Source organism: Leptopilina heterotoma, unplaced genomic scaffold (assembly GCF_015476425.1).
Source record: "Leptopilina heterotoma isolate Lh14 unplaced genomic scaffold, ASM1547642v1 Lhet_44, whole genome shotgun sequence".
Taxonomy (NCBI): domain Eukaryota; kingdom Metazoa; phylum Arthropoda; class Insecta; order Hymenoptera; family Figitidae; genus Leptopilina; species Leptopilina heterotoma.
Window position 1 is genome coordinate 2,923,075 of NW_025111084.1, and position 24,803 is coordinate 2,947,877.

The 24,803-nt window shown below is 22.1% G+C and overlaps 5 protein-coding genes across 8 annotated transcripts in view; 1 reads left to right on the plus strand and 4 right to left on the minus strand.

The window, feature by feature from the left end:
- LOC122506990 (ATP-dependent helicase brm) overlaps positions 1 to 24,803 on the plus strand; it is a 40,558-nt gene that overhangs the window by 1,450 nt on the left and 14,305 nt on the right. For all 4 annotated transcript variants that reach the window (XM_043619451.1, XM_043619453.1, XM_043619454.1 and 1 more), the window contains exons 3-4: positions 24,358 to 24,489; positions 24,611 to 24,752. In XM_043619451.1, coding sequence (XP_043475386.1) covers positions 24,358 to 24,489; positions 24,611 to 24,752 — 274 coding nt within the window. The remainder of the gene's footprint in view (positions 1 to 24,357; positions 24,490 to 24,610; positions 24,753 to 24,803) is intronic.
- Positions 1,604 to 4,798, minus strand: LOC122506993 (inositol monophosphatase 2-like). The gene is made up of 6 exons (XM_043619461.1): positions 4,644 to 4,798; positions 3,324 to 3,457; positions 2,920 to 3,182; positions 2,623 to 2,728; positions 2,378 to 2,529; positions 1,604 to 1,797 (listed from the first exon to the last, which is right to left on the minus strand). Exons 1-6 carry the CDS (start codon positions 4,710 to 4,712, stop codon positions 1,676 to 1,678), a joined length of 846 nt encoding a protein of 281 aa, XP_043475396.1. The 5' UTR covers positions 4,713 to 4,798; the 3' UTR covers positions 1,604 to 1,675.
- On the minus strand, positions 6,343 to 11,232 carry LOC122506994 (inositol monophosphatase 1-like). Its single transcript, XM_043619463.1, has 6 exons — positions 11,061 to 11,232; positions 9,730 to 9,863; positions 7,640 to 7,896; positions 7,410 to 7,515; positions 7,107 to 7,267; positions 6,343 to 6,667 (listed from the first exon to the last, which is right to left on the minus strand). Exons 1-6 carry the CDS (start codon positions 11,124 to 11,126, stop codon positions 6,552 to 6,554), a joined length of 840 nt encoding a protein of 279 aa, XP_043475398.1. The 5' UTR covers positions 11,127 to 11,232; the 3' UTR covers positions 6,343 to 6,551.
- LOC122506992 (inositol-phosphate phosphatase-like) lies at positions 13,861 to 16,584 on the minus strand. The gene is made up of 6 exons (XM_043619460.1): positions 16,391 to 16,584; positions 15,750 to 15,883; positions 15,239 to 15,492; positions 14,898 to 15,006; positions 14,337 to 14,488; positions 13,861 to 14,115 (listed from the first exon to the last, which is right to left on the minus strand). The coding sequence occupies exons 1-6, from the start codon at positions 16,457 to 16,459 to the stop codon at positions 13,982 to 13,984; spliced, it is 852 nt and encodes a 283-aa protein (XP_043475395.1). The 5' UTR covers positions 16,460 to 16,584; the 3' UTR covers positions 13,861 to 13,981.
- Positions 17,890 to 22,070, minus strand: LOC122506991 (inositol monophosphatase 1-like). Its single transcript, XM_043619459.1, has 5 exons — positions 21,864 to 22,070; positions 21,318 to 21,451; positions 20,634 to 20,896; positions 18,508 to 18,765; positions 17,890 to 18,071 (listed from the first exon to the last, which is right to left on the minus strand). The coding sequence occupies exons 1-5, from the start codon at positions 21,930 to 21,932 to the stop codon at positions 17,911 to 17,913; spliced, it is 885 nt and encodes a 294-aa protein (XP_043475394.1). The 5' UTR covers positions 21,933 to 22,070; the 3' UTR covers positions 17,890 to 17,910.

Consider the following 24,803-nt stretch of genomic DNA (forward strand, 5'->3'; position numbering starts at 1 on the left):
ATAAATTTTTAATGAAAATAAGAATTTTTTCCAGTGCTTTATTAAAATTTTTGAAAATCCAATTTTAAGGAATTGTAATTTTGCAAATTTTTGGGAATAATTGAATTCTCAAGATTTTTTAATCAAATATCTTCAAATAAAAATTAATAATCAAATAGAAAATTCATAAAAATAAATATTAATTCATAAAATTTTTATACTCTCATAAGTAATAATATTTTTTAGAGCAATTAATAATAATTGTTTTAAATAATTATTTTCAATACAATTTAAATAAAATTTTTGAAAGAATACATTTATATTTAAAAATATTAATTAAATTCGATTATCTTCAAGAATTTTAATATAAATTTAATTATTTGCGACAATTTTTAATAAATTCTTTTTAAAAAATCATTATTTTCAAATTTTTTAATAAAATTCCTTCAAAAAATTCAATTATTTTTATGAATTGTAAAATCCTTCTCAAGAATTAAAATATTTCCATAAATAATAAAATTCTTCAGAGGCATTCAATTTATTTTCATAAATAATAAAATGTTTCGGAAGAATTTAATTATTAAAAAAAATGTTGATAAAATTCTTGAAATAAATATTAATTATTTACAAATTTTTTGATAAATACAACGATTATTACTAAAAGATTTAACAAGAAAAATAATTCTTAGAATATTTTCATTACCATTTTTTTTAAACTTCAATTAAAATTTTTTAGAATTGTTCAAAATTATTTATAAAAATTCTCCAAAAATTGATTAGTTTTTTTGAATTGAATAAAATTTTATAAAAAACATTTTTAAAGAAGTAATTCTTAGTATATTTTTATTACAATTCTTTTAAAATCCAATTTAAATTTTTTAGAATTTTTCCTAACTTTTAATTAAAAAAAAAAATTCTTAAAAGAAAACTGATTCGTTTTTTTTTATTTGTCCGAAAATTTTTTCAAAAAATTCAATTCTTTTTCAAAAGTTACATTAGAATATTTAAAAAAAACAACTTCTTAAAATTTTTTTATCATAATGTTTTAAGATTTAATTACCTATCTTTAAAAAAAGCAAATTAAAATTTTTTTAAAATCTACTTCTTTAGTGTTGGCAGAAATCATAAATTTTTATATTCGTAATTAAAATTCTTCAGAAACTTGATTATTTTCTATATTTACCAAAGTTTTAATTGTTTTTAACCTTTTTTTTTTTTTTTACTAAATTTTAATTATTTTCAATTTTTTATTCTTAATTTCCATAATTTGGAAATTTTTGTACACGATTGAAAAATCTATTATTTTGCAAAAATTATTTTAATATATTTTTAAAAGATTAATTTTAACAATTTCTTTATTATAATTTTTTTTAAAATAAATTATTTTCAATATTTTTGGTTAAGTTCGATAATTTATTTTGGTAACTTTCAAAAAATTGAATTTTTTTATTTAAATATTTGAATTGTCGAAGAACTTTAAAAGTTATTAAAAAATAATTGATTTAGACAAGAAATTTTGTAAAAAAGAATTGCATATAAAATAATTAGATTCTTAATCGTCAAAAGAGAATTTTATTTGTACCTGAAAGTCGATCCGAGGCCTGAGTAAAGAAAATTGAACACTTATTATAATAAGAAAATTACATTTATTTTATATTTACAAAAATATGATACAAGAATGCATTGAAAAGAAAATTTATGAAAGATACTTGTTTGTCTCGTGTAAATCAGCTTCTTCAAAAAGAGTTACGAGTTGATTAGCAATTTGTTGATTACACGCTGCAATTACTCGAGGGACCATAAGATCCAATTCTTTTCCTGTGAACAAGCAAATTTTTCATCAACAATCGCTTTATTCTGTTTTACACTGAAACTGATTTATAATATAAATAATAATTTATTTCATTAAATAATATATTTCATGAGATTATTTATTTCATGAAATAATTTCTTTTTCATAATCAATTACTTGACGATTATCAAATACTTATTTAAAAACTGAATAATTTTTTTTATTAAAATCGATTATTGTTTTTGAACGTTTAAGTCAACGAAATATTTTTTATTAATTGTGTTTTAATAAATTATTTATTGCAATAAAAGTTTAAAAATTAAGCTTTACATTTAGAAACTATTATTAATTTTTTTACAGTGACGTAGAATTATTGCAATAAAAATTTAATTTGAAGAATAAATAAAAAAATTTTCTTAATTTGAACGTTGAGAACTTTCGGATTAACATTAACATTAATTCATTGAATATTTATTTAACATTAACATTAATTATAAAATTAGAGAAAAAAATTATAATTTTAATTATAGAAAAAGGAAAATAGTTTTAAAATTAGAGAAATGGATAATAATTTTGTAAAAAAAAAGAATTGAAATTGAAATTTACCTGACGTGTCGAGAATAATTCCTCCAGCTTCTTCGATAATTAATTTTCCCGCTGCAACATCCCAGGCTTCTATACTTTCCACATGATAGGCTTCCACTGCTCCCATTGCTACGTAACATAACGTCAAGGCTGCGGTTCCCAATGTTCTTATTCTGTAAATTGTTTTTATCTCATTTCAATATTTTCTGAGAAAATAGTTTCTTCTTCCACTTAAAAAAAAGAAGAAAATTTCGCAAAACAATTACCCATGGGTTCCTTGAATCAGTGAATGCATTCTTCGGTAAATACTGACTAAGAACTCCTTGTCCTTTGCTATCCAGGGTTCCATTGCCACCAACGCTTGTGATAATTCTGAAGTAAAAAAATATTTTTCAATTTTCGCAAGGAATTTTTTTTTTGAATTAAATTAATTTTCAATTAAGTTAACTTTTAATTAAATTAACTTTTAATTAAGTTAACTTTTAATTAAATTAACTTTTAATTAAATTAATTTTTAATTAAATTGATTTTTAATTAAATTAATTTTGAATATTTTCACAGACCTTTCACGGAAGATGTTCTGATTTGTTTTCCATTGAGAAAAGCGCCTTTTCCCCTTCTCGCTGAGAAATACTGTTTAATAATTGGATTATAAACGACGCCGATTTCAATTCTTTTTTTAATGAGTAAGGCTATCGAAATGCAGGTGTGCGGAAAACGATGAACAAAATTTGTCGTTCCATCAATTGGATCAATTATCCATGTTGGATCGTCTGTTAATTCTGGCAAATGTCCTTCCTTGGCCACTGTTTCCTCGCCAATGAACCTTGAATTTCAATAATTAGGTGAAAATGAAATCAATATCGTTTCAGACAGGAAATAAAAGATTTCTCCACTTTATTTTTTATTTCCGTTAAAAATTTTTCGAAATATCCATATCGGTTGGGGAAAATTTAGCAAAACTCACTTGTGATGAGGGAATTGTGTCAATAATTGTTGAACTAATGTTTCTTCCACTAGTCGATCATATTCGGTCACTAAATCCCAATCGATTCCTTTACTCTCTGCATTCTTTTCTTTATCAATCGCCTGGAATATTACCTGGAAAAGATAATGTTTTTTTTATTACAAAATTTCGAAATTCGAGTATTTTAAATATTCGAAATATTCATATATTATGAATTTCTTGTTCTCTAATTTAATGTTGCTTATACATTCAATTTTTATTTAAATTTTAGTAATTTATTCTAGAATTTTATGTCCCTAAAGTTCTGAACGTTCAAACGAACGAAATTTATTTATTTCTTCAAATTTTATTGCAATAAATTTAATTAATTTGACTTAATAGCGTCAAATAAAGATTCTAAACGTTTAATTTTGATATTGGCAAAAAATTTTGTTTATTTGAACGTTCAGTACTTGTGGATCATAGAATTTTTAATTATTTGAATGGATAATTTAATTGTTTAAATAGGCAATTAATTATTTAGTTTTAGATATTTGGTAATAACTCAGTTAATAAAAATATATTAAAATTACAGGATAGTTGGAGTTCAGGGAAAGTCTGGAAGTCAGGGCAGAGTCGGGAAATTTTTCATGAGCAGAGAAAATAATTTTTTAAAGCAATTTTACATGTCAGGGAATTTTTATGAAAGGAAATTAAAAAAATTAATATTCCTGCAAATAAAAATTTGCAGCGAGAATTGCAAACTAAAAAAATTCCCAATCCGGGAAAATAGAAAATTAGAAAAAAGTCAAGGAATTTCGAAAATGAAGTTTTTTGATTACCTTAATTACTACATTACTCGAATATATTGAAATAATTTATTTATTAAATTCATTTGTTAATATAATTTATTTTTTGAAAATTATTAATTAAAAAAATTATTAAAATTATTTATTAAAGTTATTGTTAAAATTATTTATTAATGTTTTTTTATTAAAACAATTAAATTATTGAAATTATTAATTCATTGAAATATTGAAATGTCTAAAATATATAACAACAGATTTTGAATGACTAATTTTGAATTTAAAATTGAATGCGTATGTTAATAATTTTAATTGTTCTGTTGATTATTGATAATTAACTTAATAAAATTATTCACTACTCTAATAACATGATTCGTTTATAAAGCTATGCGAATGCATTCATAATTACTTTAACAATCTTATTTTCACCTTCGTTATAGCCTTGACTCTATTCTTTCATTTTCTATAACTAAAGTATTAAATTTTGAAACCAAAAAATAATTAAAATATTTTTAAAAATATTGAAAAGTCGAACCTCTCCCGCGTTTAAAACAAGTTTTTCGAGAATTTTCGAGCACTCGTCCAAATTTTCCACTTGTGCCATCTTAAGTTTGGTTTTATTTTTCTTCTTCTTGTTCTTCTTCGTTTGTTGACAAGGACAAGACAAGTGTGCGTGAACTGGACGCTGACTCGTTGAAACTGAAACGAGAACCTCTTTTTCTTTAATACTTAAAGAATGAGATACGTTAATTGGTGGGGGAGATAACTAGTCAGATTCCCAAAGTAATTTCCCCGTTCAATTGAGAGGTGAATATATTATAAAATTATTCGAATTGAATAGAGGATTTTTCTTTTCCTTTTTCTATTTGAAATTCATGCCTTTGTGATGATAACGTCACAAATGGGATTTTCCTTGGGAATACGCTGTTTTAATTTGTCGTCTTTCCGTATTTGGAGATTTTTTTTCCTTTTTTACTTCAACTTGTCAATTGACGTAAAACTATTTGTTTTAGTTTTCAGGATAATTATTTCGTAATTAATTAATTAATTGATCGATTAATTAATTTATAGGGGTTCTGAATTCTTTTGTCACACGTAGCGGTTACATAAAAATTTCAAACGATGAAAAACCTGTTTTTAATTGATAAAAAAAATTCTTTAAAACAATTCAATTATTTTCATAAAAAATAAAATTTTAGCAAAAAATAAAATATATTCATAAATAAAAAATTCTTCACCTCAAGAATCAAATTATTTTTATAAATAATATAATTTTCCGCAGGAATTCAATTATTTTTAAAAAATGTAAATAAAATTCTTCAAGAGAATTCAATTCTTTTAAAAAATGTTGATAAAATTCTTTGCAAGAACACAATTATTTTCAACACAATTTTAACTAAATTACTCGGAAGAATTTTAATTTTCCTCGAAGCAATTAAATTATTTTCAAAAATTGAAATAATATTCTTTGGCAAGGATTCAATTATTTTCATAAATAATATATTCAATTATTTTTTTTTAAACAATGAAAGTAAAATTCTTTGAAAGAATTGAATTTATTATTTTCAAAAATTTTGATAAAATTCTTTGAAACAATTCAATTATTTTTATAAATAATGTAATTTTCACCGACGATTTAATTTATTTTTAATACAATTTAAATTAAATGTCTTGAAAAAATTATATTATTTTTAAAAAATTAAATTTTTTCAAAGAATTCAATTTTTTTAAATTTTGAAACAATTGTTTATAAGAATTCATTTATTTTCAATACAAGTTTACCTAAATTCTTCAGAGGAATTTTATTATTTTTAATTCAATTTGAATAAAATTTGTTGATGGTATTTAATTGTCTTAAAGTTTTTTAATGAAATTCTTTAAAAGAATTTAATTACTTTCACTACAATTTTTATTAAATTTCTCGTGAAATTCAATATTAAATTCAATGTTTTTTAAAAATCTTAATAAAATTCTTTGAAATAATTTAATTCATTTGCATAAATATTAATAATATTTTTGAAAACAATTAAATATTTAACAATTGAATTATTTTCAAAAATTTTAAGAAAATTCTTCGAAAGAATTTAGTTATTATTTTTAAAAATTTGAATGAAATGATTTATGCAAAATTATTGTTTTATTATTTTTTGATTTTACTACTTTGAGAAAAAATTTAATAAAATTTATTTTAATTTTTCTGCTCGTTAATAAAAGATTACTGATTTATTGAACGTTGTAAATTTCGGTTTAATAGTGATTAAATACATTAACTGTAAAATAGTGACGGTGGGAAATCAAAATCATATTAATCTTGTAAATTGAGTTGTTTATTTTTAATTAACTGTTACGAGCTAAATAATACATTTTGAAACTTATATAAGTATATTATTTAAAGATATTTGAGAGCATTTTTTTTTAAATATAATTTCATTTATATTTGTTGTTAAATTTTCTTCTCCACTTTTCTGTCTGCTTCACGGATAATATTGAATATGTCGTACGCTATTTTTTCGTTGCAAGCTCCAATCGCCTGTGGTTTCATAATATTAATATTGTTTCCTGTAATGAATTTTATTTCCATAATTTAATTTTATTCTAATTCTAAATTATTCTAATTTTTAACAATTAAAGATTTTATAAAATGTCAAGAAATTTATCAATCCTCCAAGTCAAATATTTAAATAATAAAAAGCGCAATTAATATTTCGATGGGAATTAAAAATTTTGGTGTTATTTGAATTTTAGTTTAGGATTTGAAATTTGTTATCAATTTATTAGTTGATTTCGATTAACTTTGTTATTATAATTTGATTTTAGGATTAATTAATTTAGTTTAGTACTTAAAAATTGACGCAGTTTAGATGAATTATTTGATTTCGACTAATCTTGTTATTAATTTGCTTTTAGAATTTCAAGTTGATGTTTTCGATGAATTATTTGATTTCGAGTAATGATCATTATCTATTAAACAGATGGGGAGAGATATGAATGTAATTACCAGTTTCACGATCTAATACGACACCGCCTGCTTCGGTAATAATTAGAGAAGCTGCAGCAATGTCCCAGGTTGAGATTCCTGGTCCTTCAATGTGATAAGCCTCGACAACTCCAAGTGCAACGTAACATAATGTTAATGCTGCTACTCCAAGAGTTCGAATTCTGTGAGGAACAATTTATAAAATTCAAGTGAATTGAAATTAGTCTTCGTCCTAAAATTTACATTCTTCTTGATTAATTTTTATTTTGAAAGTTTAGGAATAATTTTGGAATTTTTTCTTCTAATTTTGAAAAAAGATTTTACCCTTGTGCTTCTTTGATTATTGCTTTGAGTCTCTCGGTCGTCAGTTCTCTCATACTTTCCAGTTTCATGAAACCCAATTCTAAGCAAACCAGAGATCTGGATAGATCTTGAATAGAAATAATAATAATAATAATTATTATTATTATTATTATTAGAAGTGATAGATTTATTTTGCGTAACTTTGCCTTTTTCTATTGTCGTTAATGAAACTGAAAGAAACAAGACTTTACCTTGGATTTTTGACGTTCTAATCGGAGTTCCATTCAAAAAAGCACCTTGACCTTTTCTCGCTGTGAATAGTTGTTCCAATACTGGATTGTAAACGATTCCAATAACCATTTCTTTTTTCACCGCAATTCCAATCACAACACAGGTGTGAGGAAAGCAATGAACGTAATTCAATGTACCATCAATTGGATCAATTATCCATGTTGGATCATCTGTCAATTCTGGTAGATTTTTGCCAGTCGATTCCTCGGCTATGAATCTGTTTATAATTACAGTAGAAATAAAAAAAAATTTATTTAGTTAGAAAAAGTTGGAAGTTAAATTTAAAAAAATTTCTACGGGCTTCGTACTTGATATACATTCTTAAAAAAAGGGGCAAATTAGCCTTAAGATTGAATTTTGGCAAAAAATTTTATTAAATTTTAATCAGGGTGGCCACATGTCAGTAAAGTCAGTAAAGTCAGGGAAATGTCAGGGAAAAAAATATTTTGTCAGTAAAGTCAGGGAAATGTCAGGAAAAAAATTTTTTGTCAGTAAAGTCAGGGAAATGTCAGGAAAAATTTTGTTGTCAGGGCAATTAAAGAAGAAGAGAAATGTCAGGAAAAAAAATTTTTTGTCAGTAAAGTCAGGGAAATGTCAGGAAAAATTTTTTTGTCAGGGCAATTAAAGAAATTAAGACGGTCATGCAATACATTTTTTGATCTAAACAAAAAAATTTTTGTCAGGGAAATTCGTTGTTATGACAGTAAAATGTCAGGGAAATTGATAAAGTCAATCTTGCGGCCACCCTGTTAATAAATAATTGAATTATAGCAAAAAATGTTATTATTTTTAAAAATAATAAAATTTTTTTCAAAAATTGTAATAAAATTCTACGCAAGAATTCAATTATTGGCATAAATATTAGAATTATACTCAAAAATTAAATTATTATCGAAAAATTTGATAAAATTCTTTACAAGAATTCAATCACAATTTTTGAAAATAATTGAATTCTTGCGGAGAATTTTCTTAAACTTTCCAAAATAATTAAATTCTTTCGAATAGTTTTATTATTTGTAAAAATAATTGAATTTCTATAAAGAATTTTATCAAAATTTTTAAACATAATTGAATTTTTCAAAGAATTTTTTATTAAAGTTTTGAAATATGTATAACGAAGACATTCATTGTAATTTTTTTAAAATAAATTCCTGCAAAAAATTTTATTATTTGTAAAAATAATTAAATTTTTGAGTAGAATTCTAATATTTATGAAAATAATTGAATTCTTGCGAAGAATTTTATTAAAATTTTTAAAAATAATTGAATTTTTGTAAAGAATTTTATTATTTGAACTTTAAAAGTAATTTAATTCTTTTAAATAGTTTTATTATTTTGGAAAGTAATTAAATTCTTACGAAGATTTTCATTGTAATTTTTTTTAAATAATTGAATTCCTGCAAAAAATTTTGTTTTATCAAAATTATTGAAAATAATTGAATTTTTTGAAAAATTTTTTATTATAGTTTTGAAAATAATTGAATTCTTTCGAGAAATTTAATTAATTTGTAAATAATTGAATTTATATATAAATTTTATGAAAATTGTTGATATTATTGAATTATTTAGAGGAATTGAAATAAAATTGTATTAAAAATATTTGAATGCTTGAGATGAATTTTATTTTTTATAGAAATAATTAATTTCTTTCGAGAAATTCAATAATTTTAAACAAAATTTTATTAAAGTGAATTATTAAATTCAATTATTTTAAACAAAATTTTTGAAATTAATGGATTTATTTCGAAGAGTTTTATTAAAATATTTAAAAGAATTGATTTCTTTCGAAAAATTTTTTTGTGCAGAAAAATTTCTGACTACTACGTTTTGTTTATTGTTTCGATGACACATCAAAGTGGGTAAAAATCATTTTTTCTAAATATGCAAGGATAATAAAAGAAAATGGAAAATTTTGATTGTGTGAGAAAAAAAATTTTCCATTCACTTGAATTAACTTTTTTTGTTTAAACACTGAATTAATTTTTTATTTAATTACTGAATTAACTTATCATTTAAACACTGAATTAATCTGAAGGATATTCTCACTCACTTATGATTTGGATATTCCTTTTTCACTCTTCCAATAATTATGTCTTCAATTTTTTGATCGTATTCCGTAACAAGATCCCAATTTGACAATTTTTCTTTGACTGTTTTTCTTCCATTAATTGATTCTCGTAGTATCTGAATAATTCACTTTTTTTTATTCGACAAATTTTCTCAGTGTGTTGTTATTTTTAATTAAAGGAGAGGTTGGTGAATCACATGTTTTCTTTATTTACATAGAACGATAATTAATAGCCAAGAACGGCAATTGCTTCTTATTTTATATGCAATTATAAAGTAAAGTCGAGAATATAATTGTGTTAATGAATATTTTGTAATTCTATATAAAAAATATTTATTTTTTCTATAAAAGTTTATATTTATTTATTTATTAAAATCTTCGGCCTTAATGCATATGTCAAGGTTTTTGTTCAGTTACTATTGGTCAAGTTACTTTTTCGGTTAATTTTATTTTTTACGAATTATACGAGAATTAATTTTTAGAAATATTCATGTTTATTAATAATTTTCAACTTGAAAAAAAATTGGTACAAGAAAGTTTCTGAAACATTAATTAATAAATATACTTTTTTCTATTATATTTTTTTAAACTACGAATATTTCTATTTAATAATTTTAATTGATTTTTTATTGTTTTAGATCAGTTGGTTACACTCTGGAGAAAGTTGGGAATTTTCAATTTCTGAAAAATATTAATTTCTGTAAATTATTATTTTTCCCTAATTTAATTAACAATGAATTTTTTTAAAAACATTGAAAAGTAATTATTAAACTATTTTTTTATTCTTATTTTCTACGAATTTATTAGAAAGTTAAATTTTCAAATCTCTCTTCCGGTGATTCGTCAAAAATGTTTCTTCATCTAAATTTTTAATTCACTGCCAGTGTTAACTCATTTATGTTAATTTGTTTCTTCTTTTGTTTTATTTTTTTTTTGATAATTTCATTTATACCTACCGATAAATTAATATTTTTTAAAATTATTTTTACCTATTTAATTTTGTAATACAGTACCAATTTTTTCTTTGAGTTGAAAACACCTTTTTTAGAAGATCAAATTTGGAATTAATTTTTGAATCAATTTTACAATTATTAAAATAAATAAATGAATTTTTACAATTGTCAAGTAATAGAAAAAATAATTTAAACAAACAGTTTCAAATGTTATGTAAAATATTGTAAATGAGCATTTTTTTTATAGCTTCCAATAATTATATGTGGTTAAAAAAAAGGAAAAAAATTAGTATAATTAGAAAACGTGCATCGACGGAAAATTTTATTATTCTCCTAAGAAGAATATTTAATGAGACTCACTTGACCGGCATCTCGAACAATATTCATAGCCAATTCATAATATAAATCTAAATCAGTTTTCGACATTTTTGTCTCGCTCTGTTAAGGATCAGAGAATCCTGTGATTATGTTATGTGTATGTTAACAGAAAACCGAACAATTCACAACTGAAGTTGTAAATTTTCTCCTCTCGCCTTTTAACTTGAATCGCTTTGTTTCATGTTAACAACATTATATAAAAAAATATTCCGCTCTGCTGATTTTTTTTACTCCATAGAGAGAGGTGTTGGCATTTTTTCTTCTTCTTCTTCTACTGTCATTTTTTTTCAATGACTTTTGAGAATAAAAAATTTCTTGCTGTTAATATTTGTGTTTCGATTAGGAAAATTATTAAATTATAAAATTGCCGCAGGTCAGGGAAAATTCAGGGAAAATAGAATTTAGAGAAAAGTCAGAGAAATTTATTAAAAATACAAGAAAAAATTAAATTTTTATAGAATTCATAACAAAATTCTAAATTATTTTAGTGTTTAAAAAATTTTAATACAAAACCTTAAAGTTTTTCTTTTTTTGACAAAAATTTATTTTTATAATTTAATTTTTAAAAGACTTTCAAAACTATCAAGTAAATAATTACAAACTTATTATTTATAAATTATTAAATGAATAATAAGTAATGAATTTTATTTAAAAATTTCAAAAAATAATTAATTTTTTATGAGTTGTGTTCACAATTTTCATAAATAATTGAATTTCAAAAGAATTCAATTTGAATTTTTTTATGAAAATTTGTAGTAATAGTTTGTCAATAGTGTCATTTTTAAATATTATGAGAACTGTTTTTCTTAATGAGAAAAATGATTTTTTTTTATTGAATTTTACATTCCTTCGTGATAAGAAAGCAATTTACTTTATTTTCTATAATTAAAAATAAGAAATAATTCCGTAATTGATTTATTTAACGGAACAATTAGAAAAACACGTTTAGCAATTGCTATTCATGTAATATAATTGTTTAGTTAATTGGAGATATAAAAAAAAATTTTTTATTTTTAACGATTTATAACTAGTTTTTTATTTTATTTGAATAAGCAAAGGGAATATAAAATTTAATTACCTACACTCTGAAATACTTTGCAAAACAATAGAACTTGAAATTAAGATATTAATTGAAGGAGAATGTTGAGTTAAAAATTGAAAAGCTGGTGGTAAAATAAATAAAAGTAATTTAGTGAAATAAATTTTTATTTGTTTATTTTTTTCTATTTTTTTTCCTTCTTTTCTTTTTTTTTAGTGAAATAAATTTTTATTTACTTATTTATTTCTTTTTTTTAATCTTTTTTAGTGAAATAAATAAAATTGATAATATAGTAAAAGAAATAAAAATAATAGTAAGAGCAATAAAAATAATAATAGTAAAATAATTACAAATAATATTTTATGTATATTTTGTTCCGTTATTAATTTTTTATTTTTTTGTTACGATTATTCTGGCGTGTAATAATTATAATGTTAAAGATTTGTTGTTGAATATTACTTATATAAATCAAAAACTCGAATGGCTCACGTGTAAGAATGACTCGTATCAGATTTGCTCTATTTTGTATCTTGCACCATTAATATATTTTTTAAATTGATAATCTGGACACACCCCATAAATGTCGCGTGTGTCATTTCCATAATTGTTTTATAATTACTACATGAGTTATTTATGAAACGAACGCTTTTATAGAGACATATTCATGTTTATTAAAGTCAATTTTATTCAGTGAGAAAAAAAAGAGAAAAAAAATTGCAGAAGAGAAAAGGAAAGGAAGGAAAAAGAAAAAAGGCTGAAAAGAAAAAGGAAAGAAAAGTAAAAAAAATGTCATCAAAAAATAAAAAAAACAGGAAAGAAAAGGAAAGAAAAATAAAAGAAAAAAAAGAAATTAATGGTAAATAGAGAAAGGCACGTGACTAAAGAAAACTAATTAAATTCCTCTAATTGTAATTTTTTGCTTCGCCTTTTTAAATAATAATAACAACAATAATAATAAAAATAATAAAACAATAATTTAACAATATTAAAAATTAAACAGTTTTTGTAAAGTAATATTTTCGTTTTTGTAAATTGTAAAGTAATTGTTATTGCCAAACTATTTTTTTTTTGGTCAATTAATTTATTTCTAATAATAAATAATATTTATTTATTTATTTTGCTAATTTAATTTATTCTGAGAATGAAATAATTGTGGAATGGATATTGAGAGTTTAATAAACAGTAATTTAATGGTAATAGTACTTAATAATAATAATAATAAAAAAGTAATAAAATAAGAATAATAATAATGAATGATAATAAAATGATTTGATAAAATAATAATTATAAAACGATTTTTCGCTGAGAATAATTCATGTTGATCTATTCAGTTCCGTGAGGCGTTAATTCATAGCGAATTTTTTTTTCCTTTTTTTTGTGGTTTTACTGATCACATTACACACCTCCGTTAAGTCGTCATTATACTCGTTACAATTTTAAAATAATTTGAAATTGATGACAAAAGTAACCTTGTTTGTAATAACTATTATTTTATTTTACACGCCAGAACGTAGAAATTTTTTAGAAAAATACAATTAATAACGTACAATAATTTATATAAAATAAAATTGTTTTTACTAATAATAATTCATATCAAATACATTTTTTTTATTCAGAAGGAAATAAAATTTTCTAAAATTATATTATTATTCATGATAATATTATAATTATAGTTCATAGTATATTAATTTTTTGGTAGTTTTCCTTCTTTCGTATTAATTTTTTTGGTAATGTTTTTTTTTCTTTTGCAAAAGGTTAATTTTTTGTTAATTGGATATTTTTGAGTGTTTCTGGTATTGACAAGAAATTGATTAAAATTTTGTTACAATTTTCAGTGACTGTCTTTTTGGGGGAATTTAAATTTTTATGTTCTTTTGAGTCTTTGTCGTTGTGTCTTGAGATCAGTGTCGATTATGAGTTTTATCGTTTTCTCGTGAAGTTGATGATTCGATGTAGCAAGTAATCCTAATTGTGACTGCATTATATTGAAAGGTTGACCTGTAGAAAAAAAATTTTTTTCTTATTACGAAATTTTTATATGAGTTTGATTTTCAAGGTTTTATTCTTTTTTTATTGAATGATTGAGTCGAATTTATGATTTTCATTGTGAAATCAATTTTCAATTGTTAGAGAACATTTTTATTAGGTGGTATTTTATTTTTTTTAGGTGGCATTTTATTATGTAATTTATTTATTATTTATTTATTTGTTTAGTTTACCTTTTTGATCAGTTATCACACCTCCGGCTTCTTGTAGGATTAATGTGCCTGCCGCGACGTCCCAAGGTTTTAATAATTGCATTTGATAAATATCGACAATCCCTCTGGCAACGTAAGCTAATGTTAATGCTGCAGATCCATTGGATCTTATTCTGCAAATCGAAAAAATTAAATTTAAAAATAATTCGAAAAATTCAATTTAAAAATAATTCAGAAAATTAAATTCAAAAATATACTCAAATATACTCAATTCCAGAATTGAAATTGGAAAATATTCAAGAATTTATTTAAGCTCTTTTTGTTGATACAAAAATTCGTTGTTTAATTAATTAAATATTGAAAAAGGAAAATATTAAATGTAGAATTAAATATTGAAAAGAAAAAATACTAAATTAAATATTGAAAAAGTAAAATATTAAATGTAGAATTAAATATTGAAAAGGGAAAATATTAAATTAAATATTTAAAAGAAAAATATTAAATATTAGATGAAATATGGAAGAAGGAAAATATAAAATGTAAAATTAAATATTGAAAAAGGAAAATTATTTAAATATTCACCCATGAGTTGATGTCGCAAATGCTTTCAATCTCTCGACGTATAAATCTCTATTTTTCAATCCTTCGTGAAATAAACCAGGATCCGTTGACACTAGGGACGTGGTTAATTCTGAAAATTGTTATTTATTATTTTACAAATTGAAATTTATTGTAATTGTAATTTCTTTTTAATTTAACAATTATTTCTATTTAAATAAATTTTAAATAGAATTTAACAATTATATCTATATTAAAGAAAAATTTTAATAGAATTTAACAATTATTTCTATTAAAAAAAATGTTAAATAGAAAAAATTGTGAAATTGAAATTATTATTAGAATATATGAAAAATAGAATTTACCAGTTGTAGATGAGGTTTTTATTTTGTTTCCATTTAAAAATGAACCTTTATTTTTTTGTGCAGTGTAGAGATCGCCATTAACTGGATTGTAGATTATTCCAATGACCAATTCTTTAGAAATTGTCAACGCCAGGGAAATACAGGATTCAGGATAGGAGTGAACAAAATTAGTTGTACCATCAATTGGATCAATTATCCATGTTGGATCGTTCGTTAGTTCCGGAATTTCGTCCACAGATTCTTCTCCAATAAATCTATTTCAAAAAAAGATTTTAAAAAAGATTTCAAAAATCTTAGCAAAAATTACTTAAATGTAAAAAATTTATTTCACTTTCAAACAAAATATTTTCATAGAAAAATAATTTTTTTATATTTAAAAACTTTTATTTAAATAATAATTTTATAATAATAATAACAATAATAATAACAAAAGGCAGCAATAATAGTGACAATGATAATAACGAAATAGTAAACGAAATAGTTTATTTATTTTCTAAATGAATATTCTTACTTGTGATTTGGAAATTTTTTCGACAATTCGCCAATGAGTATGTCCTCGACTCTCTTATCATATTCGGTAATTAAGTCGTTGATCCTTGTTTTTAATTGAAACGATTTTTCCGTGTTGAAGGCAGTTTTTATGACCTTGAAAAAAGAATTTATTAATTTCATGATAATGTCATTGAAAATTATGCACAATAACTGTAAAAATTGATAAATTATCATTTTTAGTTTGTCTAATCAATATTTAATTGCTTAAAAAACAATTTCCGTGTTTTATTCATTTTTTGCGAAATTAAAAATTTAAACTATTTTTTTCTTTCTTTAATAATTGAAAATTAGAACTTTAATTATTCTAAACTCCAATTACATAAGCTTTGAATTAATTTTCTGGAAAATAAATCATTGATAAGCTGGTATTTCAATTAAATAATAATATCTTAATTGTTGAATATTTATATTTATTTAAATTTGTTAAATTTTGTTGCAAAAAAAATTGATTTTGGTTTATTATTGTAGTTACTTTCAATAGTCTATTTGACAATTTTAAATCATTACTATTAGAGATTACCAAATATTGAATTAATTGAAAATATTTCTTTGTTTTTATTTTTTTTTCTATTTTTATATTTTATGTGTGTGAGTATTTACCTCGCCAGCTTTTAGAGTTAATTCCTTAGCGATTTCAAAATATTCCTCAATATCTTTTGCTTCCGACATCGTGTTCGAATTTAAACTATTTTAATGTAAAGGCACTAAAAATGAATCTGAAAGAATATCTCTGTCCTTATGCTCTCGCTTATCACTGATATAAAAGATAACAAATGTTGCGCAAATGAGTTTTCATCATCAGACAATGTGACTGTAAAGGTTAAGCTTATTATTTACATGACAAATACTACTCATGTTTGATTATATATAGATATATATAATTGTATTTATTGCCATAGCAAAGTTCTGTCATTATTTTTTTTAATTGATTTTCATTTTTTTTAGCAATTTTTTGTTTCTCTACATTTTTCTCTTGGAAACGATTTGAATCAATTTTAATGTTCAGCAAATAATTGTTCCAGATCTATTATTTATATGTGATTTAAAATATTATTTTTCTATTTCTATTGGGTGCTGATTAATTAATTAATAATTTAAATAATTAATTGATTAATCAACCAAAAATTCGTTTTTAATGAATTAACTAATTTTTTTTTTCTGTTTATTATTGGATTTTATTTATTACAATTAAGAAATATAATACCTAATAGTAATAATTGTTATTATTATTGTTTTTATTGTTAAAAATATTATTATTAAATTAATTTAGATGAAATTAATTATTAATAGTATTAATAATTGCTATTATTGTTTTTATTATCAAAAAATATCATTATTATTATTATAAAATTAATTGAAACGAAATTAATTATTTGTAGTAATAATAATTGTTATTATTGTTTTTATTATTAAAAGAATATTATTATTATTACAAGAATATTAATAGTCGAAAAATGAAACAATTATACTGGTCGCTTAAAAATTTATTTACAAAAAAATTGAAAACTTATAAGATAAGATATATTAATACCATAAAATTGATTAGAATTACAATTTTCTAATAGATTTTTTCTAATAGTGCGTTTTTCTCTACAAACGTATTTTAAAGTCAGTCACACATTAAATTTTTTCTTAAATTAATATTTTACATAATTTTTTTTTGTAGATTTTCAACTAGATTTTGATTAAGTACATTTTGTTCATTAAAAAACAATTCGAGTTTAAAAAAAAGTTCCCTATCGTATTCGTAATTTAAATATTAATTTTCCATCGACAATAATTATTTTTTTATTGTTCAATTATTTTTATTATTAAGAATAATTTTCATAACTTATTTCGAAAATTTTAAGAATAATAATTACTTTAGGTACGTGAATTAAATTAGAATTAAAAAATATTTTTTTCTATTTTTTTTTTAAATAATTATAAAATTATTTTCTATTTTTTAAATTAATTAAAAAATTATTTTGAACTTTTTAAGTCAAATTTGAAAATTATTTTGTACTTTTTTAAATTTAAATTTGTTTTCTCAATATAGAAGAAAATTTGTTATTTTTTGTATATAAGACTAGACTACTTTTGAAAGTGACTATATTTTCTTTTTGTAAAAATTAATATGACTATGATGTGCATACTTTTGTGCTAATTTTATTTTGTGCAAGTGTCAGTCGTTTTTGGTATGTTTTAGCGTCGGCATCTTTAATTAATTCCACTATGTCTTGAGCTAATTTATTATTGCCAGCTGCCAATACTTTTGGTTTCATTAAATTGAAGCCTCCACCTGTTTTTGAAAGAATAGAAATATTTTGTTAATTAATTTCTTTTTTTAGAACATTTTTTTTTCATTTTCTTTTGTTTTCATTTTATTTGAAAAATTTATTTTTAATTTTTATTTGTTATAATTTTTTTTCATTGTCATTAGCATTATTATTTTATTTATTATATATATAACAATTGTTATAATCAGTATTAATAATAATTAATTAACATTTTAATAATGTTAATAATATATTAACCAACAGGAATAATAATTAATTAATAGTTAATAATAATATAATAAATAAATTATATGAATTGACAAATTAATTATTTCGAAATAAATTAATATACATTTTTTGAATTGTAGATTGGAGAAGGTGGTGGACAGGTTTTTCGTAAAATTAGGAAAGAAATTTGTTCTTCGTCTCAAAAATATAATGAATTGAAAGTTTCTTTACCTGCTGTGTCTATGACTACACCGCCAGCTTCATTTATGATAAGAACACCAGCCGCCACATCCCAGGGCATTAAATTATCGGTATGATAGACTTCTGTAGCTCCCATTGCAACGTGACACAGTGTCAAAGCCGCTGAACCTAATGTTCGTATTCCATGAGCAATTGTAACAAAAGCTTCAAGTCTTCCAAGAATAATATCCCTGATGTCTTCTATTGTCGCATATGAGGCTTCGATGCATATCAACGATTGCGACACTTCTGCAATTTCATCAAAACGAAAAGTAAAACTTAGTTTTCAATTTCGAAAAAAACCTTCGACAGTTTTTTTAAAATAGTTTCATTCGAAACGAATGGATAATAGAAAATTGATAAAATCAATTTAATTTACGTAAATTAAATTCATTTTTCGATAAAAATAGTTTTAAAATAGTTTTCAATCAAAAAATTAATTTCAAAAGTTTTTACGCAATTATCTCAATAAATAACAAAATTCTTTACAGAAATTCAATTATTTTTTACGAATTTAAATAAAATTCTTTGCAAGATCCAATTATTTTTATAAATTTTTCGCGATTCAATAATTTTCAATATTTACTATTTTCATAAAATTTATCAAATGATTTAATTATTAAAAACAAATTTTGATACAATTTTACGAAAAAATTCAATTATTTTCATTTATTATTTCGAATTCGAATTATTTTCATCGCAGAATTTCAAATAATACTTTTAATACAATTTTAAATAAATTCCTTGAAAAATGCATTTAATCTTAAAAATTTTATTAAAACTTGACGAATGAATTTAATTTTAAGAAACATTTAATTATTTAATAAAATAATAAAATCAGTTGCAATAATTTGATTATTTTCATAAATAACTTATAATTCGTCGCAGAAAATCAATTATTTTTAATAATTTTAAAGTAATTCTGCAAAAGAATTCAATTATCTTGATAAACAACAAAATTCGTCCTATAAAAACAATTATTTGAAGGAATTTTAATAAAATTTGTTTCCAAAATTCAATTATTTTGATAAATATTAATTTATTCATTACAAGAATTCAATTGTTTAGAAAAATAATAAAATACTTTGCAGAAATTAAACTATTTTCAAATTTTTTTAAAATTCTCGCCAAGAATTAAATTGTTGTCAAAAATTTAAATAAAATTCTTGGCAAAATTTCAATTATTTAAACAAAATTTAATAAAGTTATTCGCATGAATCCAATTATTTACATAAATTATTATTTAAATTTTTCTCAGGAATTCAATTATTTTTAAAAATTTTGATAAAAATTCTTCAAAAAGTTTCAATTATTTTCAAAAATTGTTATAAAATTATTTTATATAATAAATTAATAAGTTTCAGTAAGATTTTAATTAAATTTCTTAAACGAAATTAAATATTTTCAAAAGTTGTTACAATTCTTCGTAAAAATTAAATTTCAAGTTTTTATTTTCTAAAATATATTTAACTGAAGATTTTTCAAATAATCGGAATTTCATAAAATTAAATTGTGAACAGATGAATTTGAAAATTGTCAAAGAACTTTTTTAAAAATTATGAAAAATAATTGATTTAAAGAAGAATTGTAGTTAAAAATTCAAAAAAATGTTTATTGAATTGAAATAATAAAAATAATTTTGACAAAGTTAAAGTAAAAATATTCTTTTATAATATAAAATAATGATTTTATCACACGGTCATTTTCAATTATTATAAAACATGAAGAAAGCTATAACTCCGTGTCGAAGACTCCAATTGATTGATTTCTTCATGTTTTATAATAATTCCCACAGTTGTTGAATTTCAAAAAAGTTTAAATTTAAAATTTTTGAACATCTTAATTCCAATGGAAAAATAATAATGATTAAATTTTTTTATTTAAAGAAGAAGTTATTGATATTTTCGAATAATTTAATTTAAGTAAATTAAATTAATTTTTCGATTGGCAAAATCAATTTAATTTACGTAAATGAAATTAATTTTTTAATTGACATAATCGACAAATTTTCTATTATTTATTCGTTTCGAATGAAACTGCTGTATTTTTACTAAAAGGTAAAATTGGAAAAATATTTCTAATTCTAAAAAGAGGAAATATGTTTGCTTTGTAAAAACCTTCGACTTTAGAACTGTTAATAGATTTGCCATTTAGAAATGCTCCTTGACCACGTCTTGCTGTGAACATTTGCTCTAAAACTGGATTATAAACAATTCCAATTTCGAGTTTTTTATTGACAGCCAATGCCACTGAAATGCAGGTGTGTGGAAATGAATGGACAAAGTTTGTTGTTCCGTCAATTGGATCGATTATCCATGTTGGATCGTCTGTTAATTCCGGCAAATTATTTGTCAATGAAACCGTTTCTTCGCCGATAAATCTGAAAATTTTTCAGTTCCAAATAATTATGGTTTTGTTTCTAAATTCGTAATTTCTAAATTATTTTATGTAAATATTATTTATTATTATTATTTTAATTATTAGTATTATAATTGTTATTTTAGCTCTATTTCAATTCTAATAATTAAAATACAGTAATTATTGTTATTGTAATTTTTATTATGTAATAATAATTACTGTCATTGTAATAGTTAAATAATAATTATTATATAATAATTTTGATATTTCATCATAATCAATAGTTTTCGGTTTTGGACAAATAATAATTATTATTCACTTATTTTTTCAACTTTTGTAATTAAAACTAATTTAATTTTTTTCTTCTAATTGAATATTTTTATGCTTTTTAATTAGATTTATGAGTTGTCATAAATTTTTGATATTAGAGAAAATTCTCTTACTTGTGATGTGGAAATTCTTCTGCCAGTCCTGTGATAAGAATATCCTCGACTTTTCTATCGAATTGTGTCACCAAGTCCCAATCTCCAGCCTTTGTTTCAATACATTTTCCCCCTTGAATAGCTTCACGAATCACCTGAAACATTTTTCTTTTGTATTTCTTTCAAATATTTCACATTTTCTAAACCAAATATTCAAATATTTGTTAAAAAAAAAATCCATTGGGAGCTTTATAGGGAAAAAATAATTAATTTTAGAGGAAACTAAAATTAAAACAAAACCTCATTTTTTATGAGAATGTAAAAAAGAAATTTTTTAATTTTTTAAAAATATTTTTTATCCATTTTAGTTTTCTATAAAATTAAAAAACAATTGTTTTTGGTATTTTAAAAATATTTTTGTGGTATAATGTAGGAATTTTCGTTTTGAAATTTGTTTTGGAAAAAAATGTCTTTTTGTTGAGAGAAAAAGGAAATAGAGGAAAATTGAAAATTTATAATTTATAATTTATAATTATCGAAAAAAATAATAAAAGATTATTTTCTCACCTTTGCTGATTCGATGATTAATTTCATGACAAAGTCATAACAATTATTTAATTCTTCTTGAGAGGTCATTGTCACTAATGAGTTGAAGACTCTTGAAAACTTGCACTTGAACTTGATAGTATAATCAACCTTGATCGAGAACAAGAAAATTCTCAGCAAAAAGTTGTCGATGAAATAACAGCTCTTTGAATGAAGCTCCGTACTTATGGTATAAATCATATCCCCCACCACTATTGGCGGTATATATTTTTTTTGTTTTTTTTATCTTTTACCTATTTCTTCATTGTTTGTTTATTTTTTTAGTCATTTACATTTTTATTGATTAAAATGTAATTTAATTTTTAGAAATTCAATAGAAAGTTGATATTATTTTTTTTTATATTATATTTATGTTATATTTATATTATATTTTTTTATCCATCTTTTAGTGGACAAAAAAATATTCTGTCAAAATTGAATTTTTTTTACTTTAATGCGTTTGTTTGGTAAACAATTTTATACACTTAAAATTAAATTAACTTGACTTATATTCTCTTGACGAAAAAAAGAAAGATAAAAAAATAGTTTATTTTTTATGAAGAGAATTAACAAATTCGAATTTAATATCTGATCTATTAAATTATTTTTAAAAAATTATTTTTTAATTTATTTTTTTCTAAAAAACATTTTTTTCTAGTAAAAAATGTTAAATGTTAGTTAAACTGGTACGATTTGTTTATTTTTGAAATTAATTTTTATTTATTTCCTCGACAATATTATCGTTTATTTTGAAGTGTTTGAAAAACTTTACTATATTGTCAACAAATTTTATTTTTATTTTTTTTATTAATAACCCAGTTCGTGTAAAAAGGAATATTTTTAACTTTGTGTTTTTGAAAAAACTTTAAGGTATATTTTTTCATTATAATAAAAGATTTTGTTTCAGATGAAAATTGATTGCAGGAAAATATTTTTAGCTTCGGTCCCGTCGTTTTGAAAAAAAAAAATTAATTTAGGCAAAAAGGAGAAAAGAAAAGAAAAGAAAAATAACAAAGATCTAGTATCGAAAAAAACAAGAATGTGAATTTTTGTGAGTGTGAAAAGCACGTGGTTGTTGTGTGTCATCAACAATAGAGTGAACCTATTCAGCTTTTATTCGCAGAAATATTTGCGGCTTGCATGCCACTCACACGCTTGTGAATATTGTGTGTCACGTTTCTAAGGCATGTTCCCCAAGTGTATAGCCCTTGACTGGACAGGAAGAACGCTTGTCACATCAGTAAATAACAAATAATCAATTTTTCTCCCTCCTAGTTTTTCACTTTTATTCGGAAATTGCATTTTTTTCCTCTATTTTCATTCAACTTAATTCATTATTATCAAGATGAAACTTTCATTTCTTGACGAAATTTATTGTTTAATTCTTCTAATTAAATTGTAGAATTTTTTTTTATTTTAGTAAAAAAATTTGTAATTATCAATATTAATTATTAATTATTTTTACTTATTTAATTTTTAATTAATTATTTTTTTAAATTTTAATTAATTTTATTTACTCTGAAAATTTGAATTAGTAACTGAATTTTTGCTTTTTAATTAGTTAATTTTACTAATAAATAGTACATAATTTCTACTAATTAGTAAAATTTACCAATTTTAAATTTAGAGAGTAAAATAATAGTAAACTAGTTTTTTAATTAATTATTAATATTAATTTATTAATTAGTTAACTATAATTATTAATTATAATATTAATTATAATTAATTATAAAATTGGAAAAATTATATTAATTAGTATTGTACTATAGGCTTTAAAATTAAACGGTTAAAATACGAATTATATAGTTAACCATATAGTTAACTAATTATAAAAATGAAAATTCATAATTAAGGATATCACGCAATAATGTCGTGTGAATAGGCATTGATTTCAGTATGTACTAGTTATCGATCCCCGCCATAATTGTTCTATTCAATTACATTTTCATGTTAATAATTTTTTTTAATAGTGTCACATTCATCGAATTTCATAATATTTTGTTTAAAAAATACTTGTTTACTCGCTAAAGTTGCGGATAGATTTTAAAAGATACAAAACTCTGTAAATAAAAATAAATTTAAATTTTCTGGAATTATATTGATGGATTAAGGATATTTCTTTTTCTAATTTGAAAAAAACAAAATTTTATATTTATTGTGTGGAGATAAATTTTTATTGTCAGATTATTTAAATGGTGACGTTTATTAGATTAGCAACAAAGCTTTTCAATTTTTTATTCTCTCTGCCTTTCTCAAACATTATCTATTTTCTGTTATGCAATTTATCTCTTTTGTCAATATTAATATTAATTTTCAATTTCCTAGTTAGATTTCAGTATTTCACTGAGACTAATTTTTGATAAAGGGAAATATTCGAAAAAAAATTTGTTATTTGATAACATTGTTAATTATTATTATCAATAAAGTATGTGTGATTATGATGAACGAGAAATGGAAATTTAATTTATTATTTTAGAGTCAAGGAGGACCTGGTCCTGGACCTGGACAACCGGGACCTGGAGGACCAATGGGCCCAGGAGGACAAATGGGACCTGGATGTCCTATTAATTCACAAATGGGACCCGGAGGACCGCAAAATACACAAATGGTGATTTATCTCATAGTATTCTTTAATGTTTTTCAAGTGTTACTTCAAGTGAAATTTGGAATTTTTTCAAGAAATCAAAAAGAGGAAGAAATCTAAACTGGAGTCGTATTATTGTTTTTAGGGTCAAGGAGGACCGGGATCTCAACAAGGACCAATGGGTCCGAATCAAATGGGGCCTAATGGACCACAAGGTGGGCATCATATGGTGCCAGGCGGTCCAGGTCAGAATCCACCTGGGCAAATGGGACCAGGTGGTCCCCCAGGTTAGTGAATTGAAAAATTAAAAAGATTATTAAATGTATAATTTTTCTTAG